This window comes from Rhinatrema bivittatum, chromosome 4 (assembly GCF_901001135.1).
Source record: "Rhinatrema bivittatum chromosome 4, aRhiBiv1.1, whole genome shotgun sequence".
Lineage (NCBI taxonomy): Eukaryota > Metazoa > Chordata > Amphibia > Gymnophiona > Rhinatrematidae > Rhinatrema > Rhinatrema bivittatum.
The window spans coordinates 163,004,333-163,023,939 of record NC_042618.1 but is presented as its reverse complement, the minus strand read 5'-3'; the positions used below and the strand labels follow the sequence as shown (position 1 = coordinate 163,023,939).

Genomic DNA, 19,607 nt, shown 5'->3' with positions numbered 1-19,607 from the left:
ACTTTCATGCTACCTACCTTCTTCTCGAGACCACATGCACACTGATGAAGAGAAAACCCTTTGTTCCCTAAATTGCAGACTGGCTTTAGTCTACTATAAAAGAAGAACTCAATTGCATCGTCAAACTTCCCAGTTCTTTGTATCTTATGATTCTAATAGTCTGGGTGTAGCAGTCACCAAATGTATATTGTCTTAATTGGATAGCAGACTGATCCAGCACTTCTGGACATCAGCAGTTCTGCAAATAGCAGTTCTGCAAATAACAGACTCCTGTTAAAGCTCATCAAGTTAGAGCTATGGCCTCATTCATTGCACATCAGCGAGCAGTTCTCCTTGAAGACATCTGCAAAGCTGCAACTTGGTCATCAGTTCATACCTTTATCTCCCACAACTGTCTAGACCAGTGTTTCCCAACCTTTTCAAATCCAAGGCACACCTGCATTAACAAAGGTATTGAGGTGCACACCAGCCTTCACAGGGCAGTGTGGACATGGAGAGGACTTCTATGTCAAAAGAAGAGTTAGGGAAGCAATGAAAGAAAGCCCCATCAGTCTCTCTTCCAAACTTTAAAATTAAAGGAGCAAGGGGGCAGAGAGACACATGAACTTGTTTCAGTGGACTAGTTCCATCTATATACAAGTGCAGGAGATGAGAGAAGTCAGTATGATGTGGACAGCTGACTCAGATATGGGTGCCAGAGCTCCTTTATGCCTTTGCTTCAAACATTCAGAATGAGCCACATCTGGTGCTCTGTACACGTGCTCCCTGTCTCACTTAGTCTGGGGATAAGAGAGAGATTGGAAGAACTCAAGAAGAAACTTAGGAGAGGGAAGATGAAAAGGTGCTACGAGCACTGTGTGCTATACAACGGGACCTAGCTCTTCATGGCCTGCATGCTGCCCATTAATTACCACATTTCAGGGCTCATGCTGTAATTAGGAAGGAAAGGCTTCCATGATTATACTTTTCTTTCAGAAAGAAGCTCCTATATGTCTAAAAGCCACCACTGGTGACTCTTAATTGCTGAGAGCAGAGCTCAAGAACTGGTCTGAAACTGAACATCAGACGATAGTGATTTTTCCGTGGCACACTTGATCAAGTCTGAAGACTCACCAGTGTGCCATGGCGCACTGGTTGGGAAATACTGGTCTAGACAGCCTCTCAAGCAATGACAGTAAACTTGGAAAAGCAGTTTTGTATAACGTATTCCCCCAGTAGTCTACTCTCCATGGTGGAGTGCAGTTTGTTTTTCAGTAAAAGTTCCCCTGCAGCCCTCAGCTTGGGCCTCCCTATTTGTCATGGCTAATTCAGCCCTGCTTATCAACAGAAAAAACACATTGGTTACCGTAAATGGTGTTTTCCATAGATAGCAGGATGAATTAACCAAACTAAATGCCTGTTTCCCGGGAGAATCGCCTAACTAGAATTAGCTTTAAAAATGACTTGAGGATGCTCATGAAGCAACACCCGTGTGGGAGTTCCCATACATGCAGAGTAGAACTAAAAGCTCTACTAACTAGAAGAGATGTCTGTTTGGTGCCACTGGATGATATCACCTCCATATGCTATGGTTGATTCATCCTGCTATCTATGGAAAACACCATTTATGGTAAGCAAACTTTTTTTCTCCAATTTGTTTTAAATCTGCTACCTGTTCATTTCATGGAATGTCTCCTAATCTTAAACACACATTTACTCTTTATCAGATAGCACTATTTACCTGTTCCATACCACTATTGCAGAAGTGGCCATCCTTTCACGCAAGAGCCACAAAACCAAAATGCAAAGTAGCAGAGAGCCTCACCTTTTGGAGGGGAGGAGGAGGATTGGGGATGTGCAGAGAATTGCCCTTGCATACCCCCCTCCCAAAGAAGGGGCCAAGTCTTGTGTCTCTCTCACACCATCTCCAACAGCTTTTCTGTATGTCTCAGTCCAGCCTTTCTCTTCTATCATCACATATTTCTCCCTACCCCTACTACTTAGATGCTGTCTTTCTTCCTCCATACCAAACACTGTCCAGCCTCTCTTGATACTCTGCCCAGCCTCTGTTTCAACACGCGTCCATGCGGAATTCCCTTCAGTCTCTTCTTTTCCATGGAGACTGTCGTCTTGCGATTGGTTGAGAGCCTCGCTTGCCTGCTTTTTCAATTTGATTTTTTTGCAATTCTTTTTTGCTGCCTCAGGTGGTTGATTCTGTATTCCCAGGTTCTATTAGCGCCAGTTTGTGGAGCCTCCCAAGGAGATCATGGCAGTCCCAGTAAGCAAGAGTCTTGTGGAGTTACTATGGAGGATGTGGTAACACCCCCTTAGCATGTCTCCTGTGAACAGGAAGGCAGATGCGGTATATCTCGTCCAAAAGGCTCTCGATTTTACAAGTGTCAGTTACCCCACCAATCGTTGGTTGACTAATCCGCTCTCAGAAAGGCCAAATGCTCTCAATCCTATTGCTCTGTGCCCCCAGGGAAGGAAGACAGAGCGATGGATGCTCTTGGGAGGAAGGTGTTCCAGGGTGCTATGCTTATTGTCCACATAGCTGCCTACCAGCTCTACGTAAGCCAATATACACGGGACATCTGGAAGCAGGTGCAGGATATTGCCAAGCTACCACAGCAGCAAGACATACTCCTGTCACTTGTGCATAGGGGCCTGGAGTGCGGAAAACACAAGGTCTGCTCAACCTACGATGTTTTCAAGATGGCATCAAGGATCTCTGCAGCAGGAATTGGTGCCTGCAGGCTTCCATGGCTGTGGGTCGCAGATCTCGGACCAGAGAGATGTAGGAGCAACTTGCTGATATACCATGCACGGGGGGAGAATCTTTTCAGCAATACAGTTAAGAACACGGTGGCCAAAATCTGGGACCACCATGTGACCCTTCAGCTTTCCACCAGCACTCCAGACCCGCCCTTCTCATCCAGAAGGTTGGTGAAGTCAGGGCCAAGGAAGTCCTTCTACCGGGGATGTACTATCCTCCACCCTCTCCTCCCGTCACCAACACTAGGGCTCTTGTAGCTATTCCAGGCAGCAAAGAGCCCCAACATGTGCCTTGGTCAACTCTGGGGATGGGGTTTTGACTGGATTGAAAGGAGCGTAATAGCCCATTCACCCATACCTGAGACAATGGATCTGCTGGTCGGGGGAAGGCTGTAGTTCTTTGCGAACTAGTGGCCCAGTTAACCTTAGACCAATGGATTCTTTCTGTCTTCTGCCAAGGGAAACAGATTGAACTTGTTGAAAGCACCACCAAATTGCACCCCCCAGCCCATTCTGGGGCCCAGTAGCAGAGCTGTCCTCCCTCTTAATTGCCAGAGCAGTAAAACCTGTTTCACCAGGGCAAAGAAGGTGGGAATTTTACTCCGGTACTTCCTGATACCAAAGAAAACATGGGGACTCCATCCCATCCTGGACCTAAGGGCCTTGAAGAGATTCTTCAAAAAAGATGATTACATGGGCACCTTGATCCCTTTCTTGCAAATAAGGGACTGGCTATGCTCCCTGGATCTGAAAGATGTGTACACACATCAAGATCTTCCCAAGTCACCAGAAGTATCTCTGATTCGTGGAGGGAAAACAGCACTTCCAGTATCGTGTGTTGCTGTCTGGGCTCGTATCAACCCCACATGTCTTTACAAAATGCCTAGCCATGGTGACACTGTACCTACGCAGACTGGAGTTCACATTTTCCTGTATTTGGACGATTGGCTGGTCAAGAGCATCTTGATACGCTTGACCATCCGGGTGTTGGAGATAATAGGGTTCGTCATCAACTATCCCATCTGAGCCCGTAACTTCAATTGGACTTTATTGGAGCCCTGCTAGACATGGTTCAGGCCCTGGCCTGAACTTCCTTGATAAAGGGCCATCAACTTAATGACCATTGCAGCAGGGATTCAACAGAGCTAGCAAGTGTCAGCTTTGGCACATGTTGAGGCTGTTGGGCCATATGGCCACGACAGTTCATGTCACTCCCTTGGCCCGTTTACACATGCGAAAAGCCCAATGGACCCTGAGTTCACAGTGACATCAGGCTATGCAGAATATCATTCATAATGGGGAAGAAACATGTTTTATGCAAAGAAATTAAAATGGAATTTTTCTTTGGCTCAGATATGGAATCAGCATGTTCAATGTCTGGGAGATCAGAGCTAGTAACTCATCTCTATGAAAGAAAAGCAAAATTGTTCAATATGGCTCCAACCCTGAAGGTATTTCCCCATCCTCCAGGGAGTGTGCGAGGATCCGCAGCCTGCACCCCTGAATTTTTAGGTTTGGCCGGGGCCACCGACTGCGCTGAAGAAAGGACTGCAGCCCTTGAAAAAATTCCACCCAAGAAAAGGCAGAAGTATTCGTAGTGCTATCCATAGTGGAGGGGAGGAGGGTAGATGGATGGGTGGAGGGAAGGGGGGTACCTGGGAAGATGTGGCAGAATTGTTGGGATTTGAAACGGTTTAGTTTAATATATTTTTAGTCAGCTAGCTTTTGGTTTTAATGTATTTTAGTCATGTACCATGTTTTGTTTTTAGTATATATGTGTTTGAAGGTTGCTACTGCAACTTCAATCAATGTAAACCGCCTTGAAATGAACTTGAAAGCCGGTATATAAGATTGAATAAATAAATAAATAAATATTGTACAGAGCTTGCTTTTTGAGCACTCTATCCATGCTCGCTTGTGCAGTTAGGCGCACAATTGTCAGACATTTTTGGGAGCGTGCTGTTTGTGGGTTTTTATCCATGGCGGTAGCAAAAAAAAGCCTAAGTGCCTCACCCTTTGTGCTGCTTGCCATATTCGAGCATCACAGCCTGGCATCCCCTCCTAACTTGTGTCAGCGCTGCTTGGAGGCTCAGGGTGAGTGTCTGACTGATTTTGCTGAATCCGGCCCTTCCCAGCATGAGGTGGGAATGGGACTGGAGGGGGAACTGCCAAAGGTTTTGCCTGGTTTTGGGGCTCCCCTAACTGGTTCATCAGCAGGGGAAGGCAACTCAGTGGGCACAGGATCAATGCCCCCTAGTTTTTCTATGGATGTTCTGCCTTTTCTTGGGTGGAATTTTTTCAAGGGCTGCAGTCCTTTCTTCAGCGCAGTTGGTGGCCCCGGCCAAACCTAAAAATTCAGGGTCGTAGGCTGCGGATCCTCGCAAACCTGCTGTGGATCACCGTGATAGGGACCCAGATGATACAGATGATGAAGGCGATCCTTACTCCCTTTAGGATGGGGAAATACCTTCAAGGTTGGAGCCATATGGAACAATTTTGCTTTTCTTTCATAGAGATGAGTTGTTGGCTCTGATATCCCAGACATTGAACATGCTGATTCCATATCTGAGCCAAAGAAAAATTCCATTTTAATTTCTTTGCGTAAAACATCATGTTTCTTCCCCATTATGAATGATATTCAAGAATTGATTCATCTTGAATGGGGTGCCCCGGAAGCTAATTTTAAAGGGGGACGAGACTGGGAAGCACTCCTGTATCCAGTGCTAAAGGAGCAGTTGCGCTTTCCGAACGTGGATGTGCTGGTGTATGCTGTCACCAAGCGGAATGCTATCCCTGTAGAAGGGGGAGGGGCATCAAAGGATGCGCAGGATAGAAGAATTGAAGTTATCCTTAAGCATGCCTTTGAGGTGATGGCAATGAATTGCAGATAGCCTCTTACTGCTCCCTGGTGGCTCACACTGGCCTGCTTCTCTCTCAGGAAGTCGATGAATCTGGTTTGAATTCTAGGGCAGTGATGGAACCAGCAGCCGCCATTTTGGCAGGTACAGGCTGCAACCTGGTCTGCAATTCAGCCAGGGGGTGGCTTTGGTGACTATGGCCAGGTGTCAGCAATGGCTGAGGAATTGGTCATCCAATACAATTTCAAAGTCTAATCCTATGAAATGGCCTTTTAAAGGATCCCTCTTGTTTGGGAGTGAGTTGGAAAAAATGACCAATAAGTGGGGCGAGTCCCAGGTTCTTCAGTTACCAGAGGATAAAAAGCAGGCCCCATGCTCATTTGGCGTGAGAGGTCATGCTAGGGGTTTCAAATGCTTTCGACCCTACAGAGGAGCGGCTTCTCTCAACCTTTAGATAGGTCTCAGTCCTTTCATCCCAGGCAACCCAGATGAGGCACAAGCTCAAGCGGCAGTGCTTACCGACCCCCTCAATGAAGATGTGCCTAACTGCCCCCGGGAACAGGGGAGAGGGCGTTGCCTCTTTTTATTGGAGGGGTCTATCATGTCAGACCAGTGGGTTCTGGAGGTGATAAGAGACTGCTATGCTCTGGAGCTTCTCAGCATTCCCACGGGACGTTTTTATGGCGTCTCCCCACAGCGCTCCACAGAAGACAGGCAGTGGAGTATATGTTATCAAGGCTCCTCAACCTGCAGGCCACGATCCCATCGCCCATTTCACAAGCAAATATAGGCTATTATATTTATTATGTTGAGCCCAAGAAGGAGGATTCCTTTCATCCCATCCTGGATCTCAAGGGAGTCATCTGTCATTTGCGAGTGACTTGTTTCCTCAGTGATAATGGGAGTTCAATTGGGGGAGTTTCTTATATCTCTAGATTTGTCAGAGGCATGCCTGCATATTCCAGTCTGACTGGGGTGACTACATCAGTTTTGAGTGCTACCCTTCAGTTTGACCACTATGCCCAGAACCTTCTCAAAGATCATGGTTGTGGTAGCGGCACTGTTGAGAGAAGATGGCATTCTGGTCCACTCATACTTAGACAATTGGCTAATTTGGGCCAAGAGTGTAAAAAAAACCTTCAGGTCTCAGGCAAAGTGATCTTCTTGCTACAGTAACTAGGTTGGGTGGTGAACTTGGCCGGTAGTGCAGTGGCAAGGGTGCATATGCGTCCTCTTCAGTGCACACTGCTTGCATGTTGGAGTCTACAGTGTCAGGACTACTCAATACGACTTCGCTTACAGTGGAAATCAGTATCCAACTGCAATGGTGGTTGCAAGTGGATCATCTAAGGAAGGGCGTTCCCCTTTGAACAGTGGACTAGCTAGTACTCACAACAGATGTGAGCCTCCAGGGTTGGGAGGACTCACTGTCAGGAGCTGACAGTGCAGGGGCGCTGGAGCATCAAACAGTTGGAAGCCCGTGCCGTTTGGTTTGCATGCTTGCGATTCGTCAACCGCTTGGAGGGTCGAGCGGTCCGAATAATGTCAGATAATGCGATGTCAGTGGCTTACATTAATCGCCAGGGAGGAAGAGACATCAAGTGTCATAGGAAATAGCCCAACTCATGGAATGGGCGGAAGTACATCTTCTGGAGATCTCAGCCTCACACATTGTAGGAAAAGACAATGTAAGAGCTGACTTTCTCAGCAGGGAGAGTCTGGATCCAGGAGAATGGGAATTGTCAATTGAAGCATTCCAGCTCATAGGCCGCTGGGGCTTCCTGTTTCTAGACTTGCTGACGACATTACACAATGCAAAGATTCCTCGCTTCTTCAATCACAGGAGAGATCTGAAGTATTTGGGCATTGATGCCTTCGTGCAGGAGTGGCCAGTAGGCAAGCTTCTTTATACCTTTCCCCCATGGCCCGTGTTGGGCAGAGTGATTTGGAGGTTCAAGAGTACACGTGGATGGGTGCGTCTGGTAGCACCATATTGGCCTAGGAGGCCGTGGTATGCAAATCTGTGGAGGCTCCTGTTGGCCTCTCCTCTTCGATTACCGGTCCCCAGGGATGTACTGCGGCAGGGGCCTATTCTTCTCGAAGACCCGCCTCTATTTTGTCTTATGGTATTGCCCTTGAGAGGGCTCGGTTGCCAAAGCGTGGATATTCAGCTGCAATGATTTCCATCTTGCTTCAAGTGTGAAATTTCTCCACTTTCTTAGCCTATGTTTGGTTTTGGCGAGTGTTTGAGGCTTGGTGTGAGGAACGAGGGGTTCATCTTAGTTCGGTTAAGATTCCACTCACTTTGGATTTTTTGCAGGATGGGGTGATTAAGAGTTTGACCCTTAAATTCCTTGAAAGTTCAGGTAGTAGCTCTTGTTGGTTTCTGAGGCCCATCTGAATGTGGTCTGATTCTTAAAAGGGGTGAAGCATCTTTATCCTCCCTTGCAGTTGCTGGTGCCCTTGTCGAGTCTTAATCTGGTTCTGGATTTTCTGGTGGGTCCCACCTTTCAACCACTGCATAAACTCTTTTTGAGTTTACTTTGAAGACAGTGTGTCTGGTGGTGATTTGTTTGCACGTAGAGTTTCTGAACTGAAGGCCTTGTCTTGCTGGGAACTATTTCTGCAAGTGACTCTGGGGGCGGTACAGTTGCGAACTGTTCTGTCCTTTTTGCCAAAGGTGGTCTCATTTTCACTTAAATCAATTTCCCTGCCGACACTGGACAGGGAGAGAAATGTGGATGAATATCTCCTGTTACGAACCTTGGATGTCAAGTGGCATATCATGAGGTATTTGGAAGTTTCTAAACTTCTCAGGAATATGGACAGACTGTTTATACTCCATAATGGGAGTAAACAGGTTGAGCTGGCATTGCAGGCTACGATAGCCTGCTGGATTAAGGAGGCTATCACAGCCTTTTATGTGTATGTTGAGCAGCCATTGCCTAGGCAGGTTAGGACTCATTCCACTAGGGTTCAGGCAGTGTCATGGGCGGAGATTAGATTGTTGTCTCCTTTCGATTTGCTGAGCTGCGACGTGGTCTTCCTTACACCTTTTCCAGGCATTACCACCTGGATTTGCAGGCCTGGGAGGATGCTGCCTTTGCACTTGTGGTGTTGATTGGACTGTTGGCAGACTGATGTCAGTGCAGAGGTATATATACCGTGATGTCAGCTTTGCTCCATCTCCATCTTATGGTAGAGGTGCATATAACCCACTGGTGTGGATTAACCTGTCTTCATTAAAGAAAAGGAAATTATCAGGTAAGTAGTAATTTCTCCTTTGACAAATTGCTGGAGGACAGGTCTATTAGCCATTATGAGCCAAATCTACATGGCTTGCCACTTCTGTGAATGAGCAATAAGGAATGGATCTCCCCATTGGGATCTGCTGGGTACTACCAAGTGACTTGGACTGGTTGCTGTTTTGGACAGGATGTTGGACCTAGTGGTCTGAGCTAGCAATGGCACCTTTGAGCATTGTAATAAATAGTGTACATTTGCTGGAAATAAATTATGGGAGTAATTTTCAAAGTTACTTACATGCATAAAACCTGGTTTTATGCATGTAAAAATGTGTGCAAGTTGCCCTGCTTTGGAGCAAGGTAATTTGTGCACATATTTGACTGAATCCCCTGATAATTTTCAAAGTGTACTTATGCACATAAGGGTTTTTTTTTTTTTATTCACAGATTTCTATTCTGTCTTCCATGGTCTTCAAAGTAGATCACAATACATAAAATCAACAAAAATCATGAAAGCACAAACATCAAGCATCTAAAATATCCCCACATTATCCAACTCTTCTTTTCCAATTACACATTCCACCTTAAAACAGTTAACAAAATATTGTGTACAGGACTTGCATGTTCAATTTTCCCATGATTATAACAAAAACAGAACATTAAAATATTTAACCAGAGTATTTCCGAAGTGAACTGTTTATCTGCATAAACAATGTACATGCAAACTTTATCACTATGCAGGCTGTTCTAAAATATACCTTCTCTATGTCTAGCCTTTGTGTCCCACCTGACATGGCTAAAATAGAGCTTTCTGCTCTATTTTAGGTGTAGATGTAAACAAAATTGTCTTGCATGCTTGTTTAGAGACAAAGCAGAGTGAGATGGAGCATGATTGCCTTGGCTGTGGCAACATGTAGGTAAAGAATTGAGTGGTGGTGGTTTTTTTTTTTTTTTTGGCAGGGAAGTTAATGTCTTTGCTGTCATGACTTGTGCAGATATTTTATATTTTCTACCCTTTGTTCCTCAAGAGTACAATTGTAGATCCAACTCTATATCCATTGATGCTGTCTAGAATGCTTAGGATCCCCAGACTTTTAGTGGGGATTTATAAAGCCACAGACATTTTAATGATTTTTTTTCCCTGTTTTTACATGCTGACGTAATGGGGGATTTTTTTTCTTTCCAGATGGACACGAGCTAAACCTAGGACCACGTCCCTGCTGGGAAACTACTCCAGGCATTGCAGCATATTCCACAGTTCCCTCTAGGGACGGCTATAGGGTGGTTGCTACTAATAAGAATGATGGAATTTGTTTTACTTTTGTTTGAAATAGGTTTTAAACTCATGTAAAAGTTTTTGGTTTTTTTTTTTTTAATTCTGAAGCAGACCTGTTTTGTACCAAGTTATTTTGGGATACATTTTACTGGTTACCTGTTGTGGGAAGGTGTCTTTCTCACCTTTAACCATAATAAAATACAGTGTCTAGAAAAGCCAATGCCTGTCACTTCATCTTCCAGCTGGGAGTCCAGCATGTCCAGGATCCTCTCTGGGAACTTTCACTGCACCAGCGCAGTGAGTTGTATCAGTAAATGAACGGAGGGCAAGAAGTTGCAGAGGTTTAGCAATATTCTGCTCTTCTCACCATTTGATTTACATCTTCTTCCAGAGGACTGCATAGAAGACTTTTACTCTTGCAGGATCCTGGTCGTATTACAGCTGTCCACACTAATGGATCAAGACTGAGACAGCATCCCTGTTCTCTTTTCAGAGGGAAAGAATTCATATGTATGGATCTAGACTGATGATGACCTTGCTGTTTGAACAGTTTCTATGATTCCAAAGTGCCCACTAAAGGTTAGACTTGGAACAAGCACTGAACTTCTGAGTAACATCAGTGGGTTGTTTGTTTTTTTTCCAGTAATACTCAACCTGGACGTTAAACCCCACTGAAAGTGAAAGACTAATCAGAGTGGGGGTGATCTGGGTAGAGCCATTCATGTAAGATGCATGTTGCAGTGGCTGCTGTAACCATGTCAGCTTTCTGCGAGACAGAGTGGGGGAAACTAAACAATCTCTGAGGAATAAATAACAGGGAAGTGAAGGAAATGTATTATATCGGGAGCAAGTAGTTGACTGCATTATCTCACAATGAGGGATAAAATATAAATTCAGCCTTTTAATACAATGAAATGTTTCCTTTTTACATTTGGCATTACTGTGACACAGTAAAGAATTGGATGAATTACTGTCTTCAAAAAAAAAAAAACAAAACAAACCTGAGCAGCAATGGTCATTTTTCTCCCACTGCCATGAGACTCTGGGTGAAGGTCATGGAATTCTCATTCTGTATACAGCATTGGGCTCAAATACTAGGAGATGACGTACATGAGTGGGGGAAAGAGAGCTGGAAGATAGCTCACTGAGAAGGGGAGACAAAACTGATTTTAAACCATAGAGGACCCTGAAATATAAACTACTTTTTGTGTGAGGGCTCTGTCAGAGAAAGAGCTATTAGAGGGGAGGATGGCTAGGGGAGTGCCTGGCATCATGGGATATTGAAAGCAAATGGATCACTGAATCAGCAGGAGGGGTAAGAGAACGTGATGAACTAGCTAAGAATAAAGTTAAGGTGATGCAGGAGGAGTTCAGATATTAAGGGCAAGGTTTTGGCTAGTTGACAGTGACACATTCAGTGGTGCTAACTGGCTGCTGGGGACAAACAGGCCTCTCCCCATGACAAAGTCCTGTGCAAGAAAGATTGATTTTCACTAAGAGAGAAGCTAGAATATTAAAGACTCCAACCAGGTTGGCCTGTTAGCACTGTTTTAGTGAATGGCAGGGTTTAATTCATGGAAATGACTTTTGCTCATTTGGCTGGGGATGTTGTAGAGACAATGTTCACATCTTCTGTGGGAGGAAATTACGGCCATTGCACAATAATAACTACAAGTAGGATCTGGGTGTATGTGGTTTTTTTTTTTAGTTCTGAAGGATAACAGTAATGGCATTCAAGAAAGAATGGGACAAGCATAGAGGATCTCTAGTCCTGAAGGAAAACCAGAGATCAGCTGGCATTGAACCAACCATGAAATTGTGCAGACTAAAAGGATCATTTTAGTCCTTACATGCTATCCCATTCTCTGTATCTATAGTAGCGGAAAACAAAAGCTTATGCCTTTGTGCTTAAAGGAGTAGGAGGGAGCAGTCTAGTCAGGGAAAATGAACTGCAGGGCCAAAAGTATTGGTGAATAAGTTAGATATACTGGCAAAGATGGAGAAATCCTTGGAAGTGAGAAACTTGCAGATGTATCTAAAAATTGAGGAGAAGAGGACAGATATGAGGAGAAGCCATGTATAGAAATATTCAAACAGGTAGTAAAATCCAAGTCTTGAATATTCACACAGACAAGGTGCAATGAGAGCTATGATTGGGGTACATTCATACTCTGTTCACCAAACAGTATGTGGGGGAAAAGGGAGGCAAGGCACTTTGAGAAAGGATATCATAAAATTAGCAGAAGGCAGGGAATATGGTGTGGAGACACACTAGGTTGCCTTAAAGAGGGGAAATAGATATGACCTTTTTTAGATTGATGTGATCTACAGGTCTTCAGCACTGGGAATAGTTGGAGAGAGAGAGTGTGTAATTTGTCCCTAAGAGATTATCTTGGTTGCTCAGTGGTAATGCCGTACTAATGTGGAAGTTCCAGATTCAGTTTCTGGGCCTGGCTTCTGCTTGCTTGGAATGCTGTAGAGGCACAATTCATAGCTCCTGAAGGGATGAGGAAGTCTGTCATTATGCGACAGTGATACCTGTTGACAGGGTTCTGGAGGGAACTGTGGCAAGTGTTGTCTTTGCAATGGCTGGGAGAGGGAAGCCCACTTAGTTATGCATGGTACCATAGTCTAATAGAAACTAGTGCGCTGGAAACCCAAAGGAGCAGCAGAAAACTATTGTGCAAAAAAAGTGCTGCTGGTGGGAGGCTTTAATCCAGCAGAAGTTAATTTGCATTAGAGATGCCAGCTTTAAAATATGAGTACCTTAGAAGAGGATGGGGGCAGAATAGAGAAGCAATAGCTGTTATCAAAAAGGAGGCATTGCAAAGATGACAAACTTTGTTACTGAACTAGTAGCTACAATAGAATATATAGAGAGGAAAAGAATATATACCTGCTGGAGGAAAGAAGGGAAAAGGGGAGATAATGGAAACATTCAATAAAGTAAAGGGAGGTGTAACTATTCTGCAGCAAAGAAATTAAAGGGCAAAGATTATGATCTGAACATTCAGGGAGGAAGGCTCAGGAAACATGAGAAAATGCTTCCATCTGAGAAAGTGGTAACTGCCTGGAATAACCTACCAGCAGAGATGGTGAAAATGGAATTTAAGCAGACTTGGGGCAGATACAGAGGACATTGGTAGGATTGGAGTTGGGAGGTTATAGCAATACTTAAGAGGAGAGATGATTAAGTTGAAAATGAGGGGCAGATAAAGGAAGCTTGAGCTAGGGACACCATAGGCCATGGGATAGCTGGATTGGAACCAATAAACTGCAACTTTCAGAAAAGAACTGATTCAGTACTAACAGGTTGATGGTGGTATGCTACTGTACAGGAAAGTCATAAGATATAGGTGGCCAGATGTACAGGTACCAACCTCAAGTTTTGGTAGCTCTTAAGATTATTTCAAAGCTTGGGAAGGAATAGAAGGCGCACAGGCTGTGTTAGTTGTTGGATTAAGCGTGTGAACTTGTATGCTTATCTATCCATGATGTTAGAGAATCAGATGTCAAAAATGGCTTCCTCTTTCTGCCAGTCAGAGCAAGTGGGTTATGCATGCCAGCCAGCAGCTGGGGGATAGATGGAGATAGATTTGTTGATGTCACTTCTTTATATACCTCTGCTGATACAAGCCTGCCAGTATTCTGTTTCCAGCATTCCGAACGATGGGCTTGGGTCTGTTTAGCTGAACTGGGAGAACTTGTAGGTTCCTGAAGTGAAAGACTTGTAATCTCCTTCTCTCAGATGAGCAGAGTCCCTACCTATTTTATTTTTTAAATCAATGGAGGTTAAACAAAGAAGGGACAGATTCCAAAGGTGATATTTGTGGCTCCCTCTCTTTGTGGAGGAGTTTTTGAGGGGTGCTATCTTCCTCATGCACCCCTCTGGCTGCTTTCTTCCTTTTTGCTGTCCTTTCCCTCAGAGATGCACTGTTGCTTTAAGGGCTAAATTTAAAAAAAGAGCAGCTCAGCAGTCAGAGGGCCTGCTCAGCAGTAATGAGCTGTGGCACTCATTGCGTGTGGTATCTGGCCTTGTGGGATAGTATTTGAGGAAGGTTTGGAGGTTTGTTTTTTTGGGGTTTTTGGTGGTTTGTTTTTTTTAATCTTTTGCCAGGAACAGTTTTTTTTTGTTACAGCAGTCTGGCATGCACAAGATGGCACCAGCAGGGAAGAACAGGAGAAAAACCACACTCTGCACTGCCTGCCATATTCGGAAAGTGCAGGCAGGCAGTGCATCCCAGGTATGTAAGGACTGTTCCCTGTACATACCCGGATCAGTCCAGACTCCTGGGTTTTGCCCCCCTTCTAGCAGATGGAGACAGAAGTTTACCAAACAAAACTCCACCACCTACAGTCTGGCAGTATTCTTCTGTCTCCAGCAGGTGGAGGAGGTGCAAAACCTACAGTCTGTGCTAGGGCCTAGCTTCTTGTTGGTGACAGGGTAGTTAGGTAAAATAAAGTTTTTGTAGCTAGGAAATAGGAGCACTGGTGTGCTGAAGACCACAGAGTGTACCTGCAGGTCACAGATTATGCCTCCCAGGGAGTTGTGAGGTCCTGAGGGGACCATCCCCCCTGGTTTCATAGGCAGCTGAAGTACTGTGGGGTACTCCACAGTTTGCCAGCTTGTGGAGGTCACTGGGGTTGATACCAGGATACCCGGCTCACTCCCCCTAGTTTGATCCAGGACCTGGAGGCTTGAGCAGGTATTTAAAAAAAAAAAAAAAAAATCTGTTTCATTCTTTTTGCTTGCTGGACTCAGCTCTCCCTTTTCTTCGGTTTCGGGGGCTCAGTGCACTCCGTTTTCGCTGTTTGGTTAGTTGGGGAGGGAGTTTGTGTCAGCATGCCGCGCGACAGGGTCCGTGCAGATTGCCTACCGGGGGGGGGGGGGGGTGAGAAGGAGCCTCCACTACCCGAGGTAGGGTCTTCCTTAGAGTCCAAACGGTGACCAGTGCATTCGGGGACCTGCAGCCTCCGTCCTCTGTTCCGTTCCCGCTGACTGCGGGAACGGGTGCCATTTTGAATGCGCTCGGGGCAGCGTCTCAGGGAACAGGTGCTATTGTGCCTCTGATCGGGCCGGCGGTATCTGCGGAGCAGCCTGCGATTGAGCAGGAGGACCCTCCGCCTCACTTGTCGCCGCAGCGCAAGGTCCCTGAGGGGGACAAGTCTGCAAAGTATGGTCTCCTTATTGATAAGGACCCAGATACGGATGGGGTTGATATATCCTCTGATTCCTCTTTTTCTTCTGACTTCATTTTGCTTATGCACAAGGCCTTTAAGGCCCAGAGGGCTGGTAAAAAGAGGGTTCATAGTCAGGACTCCGTTCTAGGGTCCCGGAAGAGAGCTAAAACTGCCCAGGATACGGGTCCATCGGGGACCGTGTTCTTTGGGCATGAGGACTCCCCTCGTGGATCCGGATTCTGCATCTTCGGACACGGATGGCCAGGACGACCCAGACTTGCCCACCCCGCCTCTGAGGGGGGTTGAGGGGGAGTCTGACCCCCTGCGGGGGGGGGGGGGGTCTGAAGGGGTCCCATGGGGTGGACAGCGATGACCCAAAGATTGTCCATCTTTTTAGGAAAGACAAGTTGGGTCCGCTCATTCCTGCTATCCTGGGGGAACTGGGGATTCAACTTCCCCAGGAAGAGTCCAGGTTAGGGGCTACGGATCCGTTAGTCCTAGGCTTGAGGGGTCCCCCTTCGGCGTTTCCTTTCCATTTTTCTACTATGGATTTACTTTTCAAAGAATGGGATACTCCGGAATTAGGTCTTAAGGTAGCGAAGGCAATGGACAAGCTTTACCTCCTGCCAGAGGACGCCTTGGAGTTGTTGAGAGTCCCCAAGGTGGATGCAGCGGTAGCAGTGGTCGCGAAAAAGACTACCATCCCGGGGGGGAGGGCGGCCCTTAAGGATTTTCAGGATCGCAAACGGGAGGTCCAACTTAAAAAGATTTTTGAGGTATCTGCTCTGGGAGTCCGAGCGGCTATCTGCAGTAATTTTTCCTTACGTGCAGGTCTCCGTTGGGTGCAACAACTGCTAGCCAATGAGTCATTTTCGCAAGAAGAAGCTCTTCAGGCGGGGAGACTCGAGGCTGTGATTGCCTACAGTGCAGATGCATTTCATGATTTGCTTCACACCTCGGCCAGGTCTATGGGGTCGACTGTGTCCGCGCGTCATTTGTTATGGCTCCATAACTGGGCAGCTGATGTTTCTTCTAAATCTCAGCTGGGTTCTTTGCCGTTTAAGGGCAAGCTGCTTTTTGGAAAGGAACTGGAGGACCTGATTCAGACCTTAGGCGAGAATAAGATGCATCGACTACCGGAAGATAGGCCAAGGTCCAGGGGATCCTTTGCTTCTCGGTCTCGTTTTTGGGGAGGTCGAAGGCCTCGGACTTCCAGAGGATCCGTCTCCTTCCGGCATAACGCCAGCCGACAGCAGGCATACTCTCAGCCCTTTCGTGGGCGACGTTTTGGTAGATCGGGCGCCGCCCAGAATGCACCGGGTGGTAAGCCCTCGCAATGATGTGCAGCCGGTCCATTCCTCGGTACCAATGGTGAGAGGCGGACTATCTCTATTTTACAAGGAATGGGCCAAAATCACGTTGGATCAGTGGATCCCCATGATAAGACATGGCTACACATTAGATTTTGCACGCCAACCCCGCCTGCGGTTTCTGGTCTCGCCTTGCGGTATAGCGGCAAAACGCCGAGCAATAAAGGAGATGGTACAATGACTGCTCGACCTCGGCGCCGTTGTCCCGGTTCCTCCCGCGGAACTTCTGAGGGGTCGGTATTCCATTTATTTCATGGTGCTGAAGAAGGAAAGAGCCTTCCGACCCATTCTAGATTTAAAAAACGTCAACAGGTGCCTCTGGATCACTTGGTTCCGCATGGAGACGTTGCGGTCAGTTATTGTGTCGGTTTGTCAGGGAGAGTTCCTGGCATCTCTGGATCTCACAGAAGCAATCTGCACATCGGGATATGGTCTGATCATCAGCGGTTTCTGAAGTTCGCTGTGCTGGGTCGAACTATCAGTTTCAGGCTCTGCCGTTCGGCCTTGCCACCGCCCCCAGGACATTCACCAAGATTATGGTGGTGGTGGCGGCTCAGTTATGCTGGGAAGGTTTTTTGGTCCATCCATACCTGGATGATTGGCTGATTTGCACAAAGTCGGCATTGCTCTGCCAGGAGGCGATACATCGGGTTCTCCAGTTGTTAAGTTCACTGGTGTGGATAATCAACGAATCCAAGAATCGACTGATACCTTCTCAGGCGCTGGAGTTTTTGGGAGCTTTGTTTGACACCCGACACAGGACAGTGTCCCTCACAGAGGAAAGTATGTTAAAGCTTCAAGGTCAGGTCCGAGCCTTGTTATCCAAGCCGGTTCTGACGGTCTGGGATTACCTGCAGGTGCTGGGTTCCATGACTTCGACATTGGAATTGGTTCCCTGGGCTTTCGCTCATATGCGACCTTTACAGTCCGCATTGCTCTCTCGATGGAATCCGGTCCCTGAGCAGTTTTGTCTCCCTTTGCTTCTACCGGAGTCGGCTCGGTCCAGTCTGGATTGGTGATTATCCCCAGCCAACTTGCAACGGGGAGTTCCGTTGGTTGTTCCGACCTGGACGGTAGTCATTACGGATGCCAGCCTATCCGGTTGGGGGGCAGTGTGTCTGTGAAAATCGGTACAGGGACAGTGGAACGGGGAGTTCTGTTGGTTGTTCCGACCTGGACGGTAGTCATTACGGATGCCAGCCTATCCGGTTGGGGGGCGGTGTGTCTGTGAAAATCGGTACAGGGACAGTGGTCCCAGGAGGAAGCTCGATGGTCCATCAGTCGTCTGGAGACTAGAGCAGTGAGATTGGCTCTGCAGGCGTTCCTCCTGCTTCTCCGGGGCAAATCGGTCAGTGTTAATCGACAATGCGACCGCGGTAGCATATATCAACCGTCGGGGGGGGGGGGGGACACCAAGAATTAACCAGTTGCGTTGGAAGCTCGTCTATTGATTTCATGGGCAGCGCAGCATTTGCAGGCATAGCTGCTTCTCACATTGCCGGAGTGAAGAATGTCCAGGCAGACTTCCTCAGTCACAATCACCTAGATCCCGGCGAATGGGAGCTAGCGGATGAAGCCTTTCACATCATTTGTGCCCAGTGGGGCACGCCTGCTATGGATCTCATGGCAAGGTTCAAGAATGCGAAGCTCCTCTGTTCTTTGCTCATCGCAGAGACACAGGAGCCGAGGGCGTGGACGCGCTGGTCCTTCCATGGCCAATAGATGTTCTGCTTTGTGTTTCCGCCTTGGCCTCTCATTGGCAGGATCCTTCGCCGAATAGAGCTGCATCCGACTGAGGTGGTTCTGATAGCTCCCGAGTGGCCGCGACATCCTTGGTTTGTGGATCTAGTGAACCTAGCCATTGCGAATCCCTTACGGTTTCCGGAAGTTCCGAATCTGCTTCATCAGGGACCCGTCTGTTTCGACCAGGTCGAGCACTTTTGTCTAGTGGCATGGCTTCTGAGAGGAAGCGGCTGAGATCCCAGGCATATTCCGAGGCTGTGGTCACTACCCTCTTGCAATCTCATAAAGTGTCTACTTCCCTTTCGTATGTGCGTGTTTGGAAGGTTTTTGAGGCTTGGTGACTTGCCAGGGGGGTTGTTTCCACCCAGGCGGCCGTGCCGGACATTTTGAGTTTTCTTCAAGACGGTTTGTCGAAGGGGTTATCGTGTAGTTCTTTGCGCGTGCAGGTAGCAGCGCTAGGTTCTTTACACGGTACCATTCAAGGGGTGTCCTTGGCAAATCATCCTGACGTGTCTCGTTTTCTTCGGGGGCGAAGCATTTGCTTCCGCCGGTGAGACAGCCTTTTGAATCGCTGCGCAGGGCAACGTTAAAGGATCTTACTTTGAAGGTTGTATTTTTAGTGGCTATTGCTTCAGAGGGCCGGCTGTCAGAACTTCAGGCTCTTTCGTGTAGAGAACCCTTTCTAAGAATCTCTGATTCAGGGGTGTCTCTGAGAACGGTGCCCTCTTATCTCCCTAAGGTGGTTTCAGCCTTCCATTTAAATCAATCAGTTGAATTGCCGGCTTTTTCGGACCTGGATAGGTCAGACCCTTTTTATAAGGAATTGAAAAAGCTTGATGTTCGGAGGGCTTTGTTGCACTACCTAGAGGTTACCAACAGCTTCCGAGTTTCCGATCTCCTGTTTGTTCTCTGGAATGAGCCCAGGAAGGATAATGTAGCTTCAGACTACCATTGCTAGGTGGCTTAGAGGCCATAAATTCTGAGTATTTGTTGACAGGTAAGTCCCTTCCTTTAGGTATTCGGGCTCATTCGACTCGTTCACAGGCCGCGTCCTGGGCTGAATGTCAGCTGATTTCCCCCAAAGAAATTTGCAGGGCGGCTACATGGAAGTCCTTGCGTACTTTCGCTAAGCATTATCGGTTGGATGTTCGGGTTCCAGGAACTGGGGGATTTGGAGAAG

General features: G+C 46.9%; 1 protein-coding gene across 1 annotated transcript in view; it reads left to right on the top strand.

Annotated features, from left to right (window-relative positions):
• Nucleotides 1–11,124, top strand: part of ALYREF (Aly/REF export factor) — a 53,333-nt gene extending 42,209 nt beyond the window's left edge. The window contains exon 6 of the mRNA XM_029599067.1: nucleotides 10,044–11,124. Coding sequence (XP_029454927.1) covers nucleotides 10,044–10,058 — 15 coding nt within the window. The 3' untranslated portion in view covers nucleotides 10,059–11,124. The remainder of the gene's footprint in view (nucleotides 1–10,043) is intronic.
• Nucleotides 11,125–19,607: the final 8,483 nt, after the last annotated feature.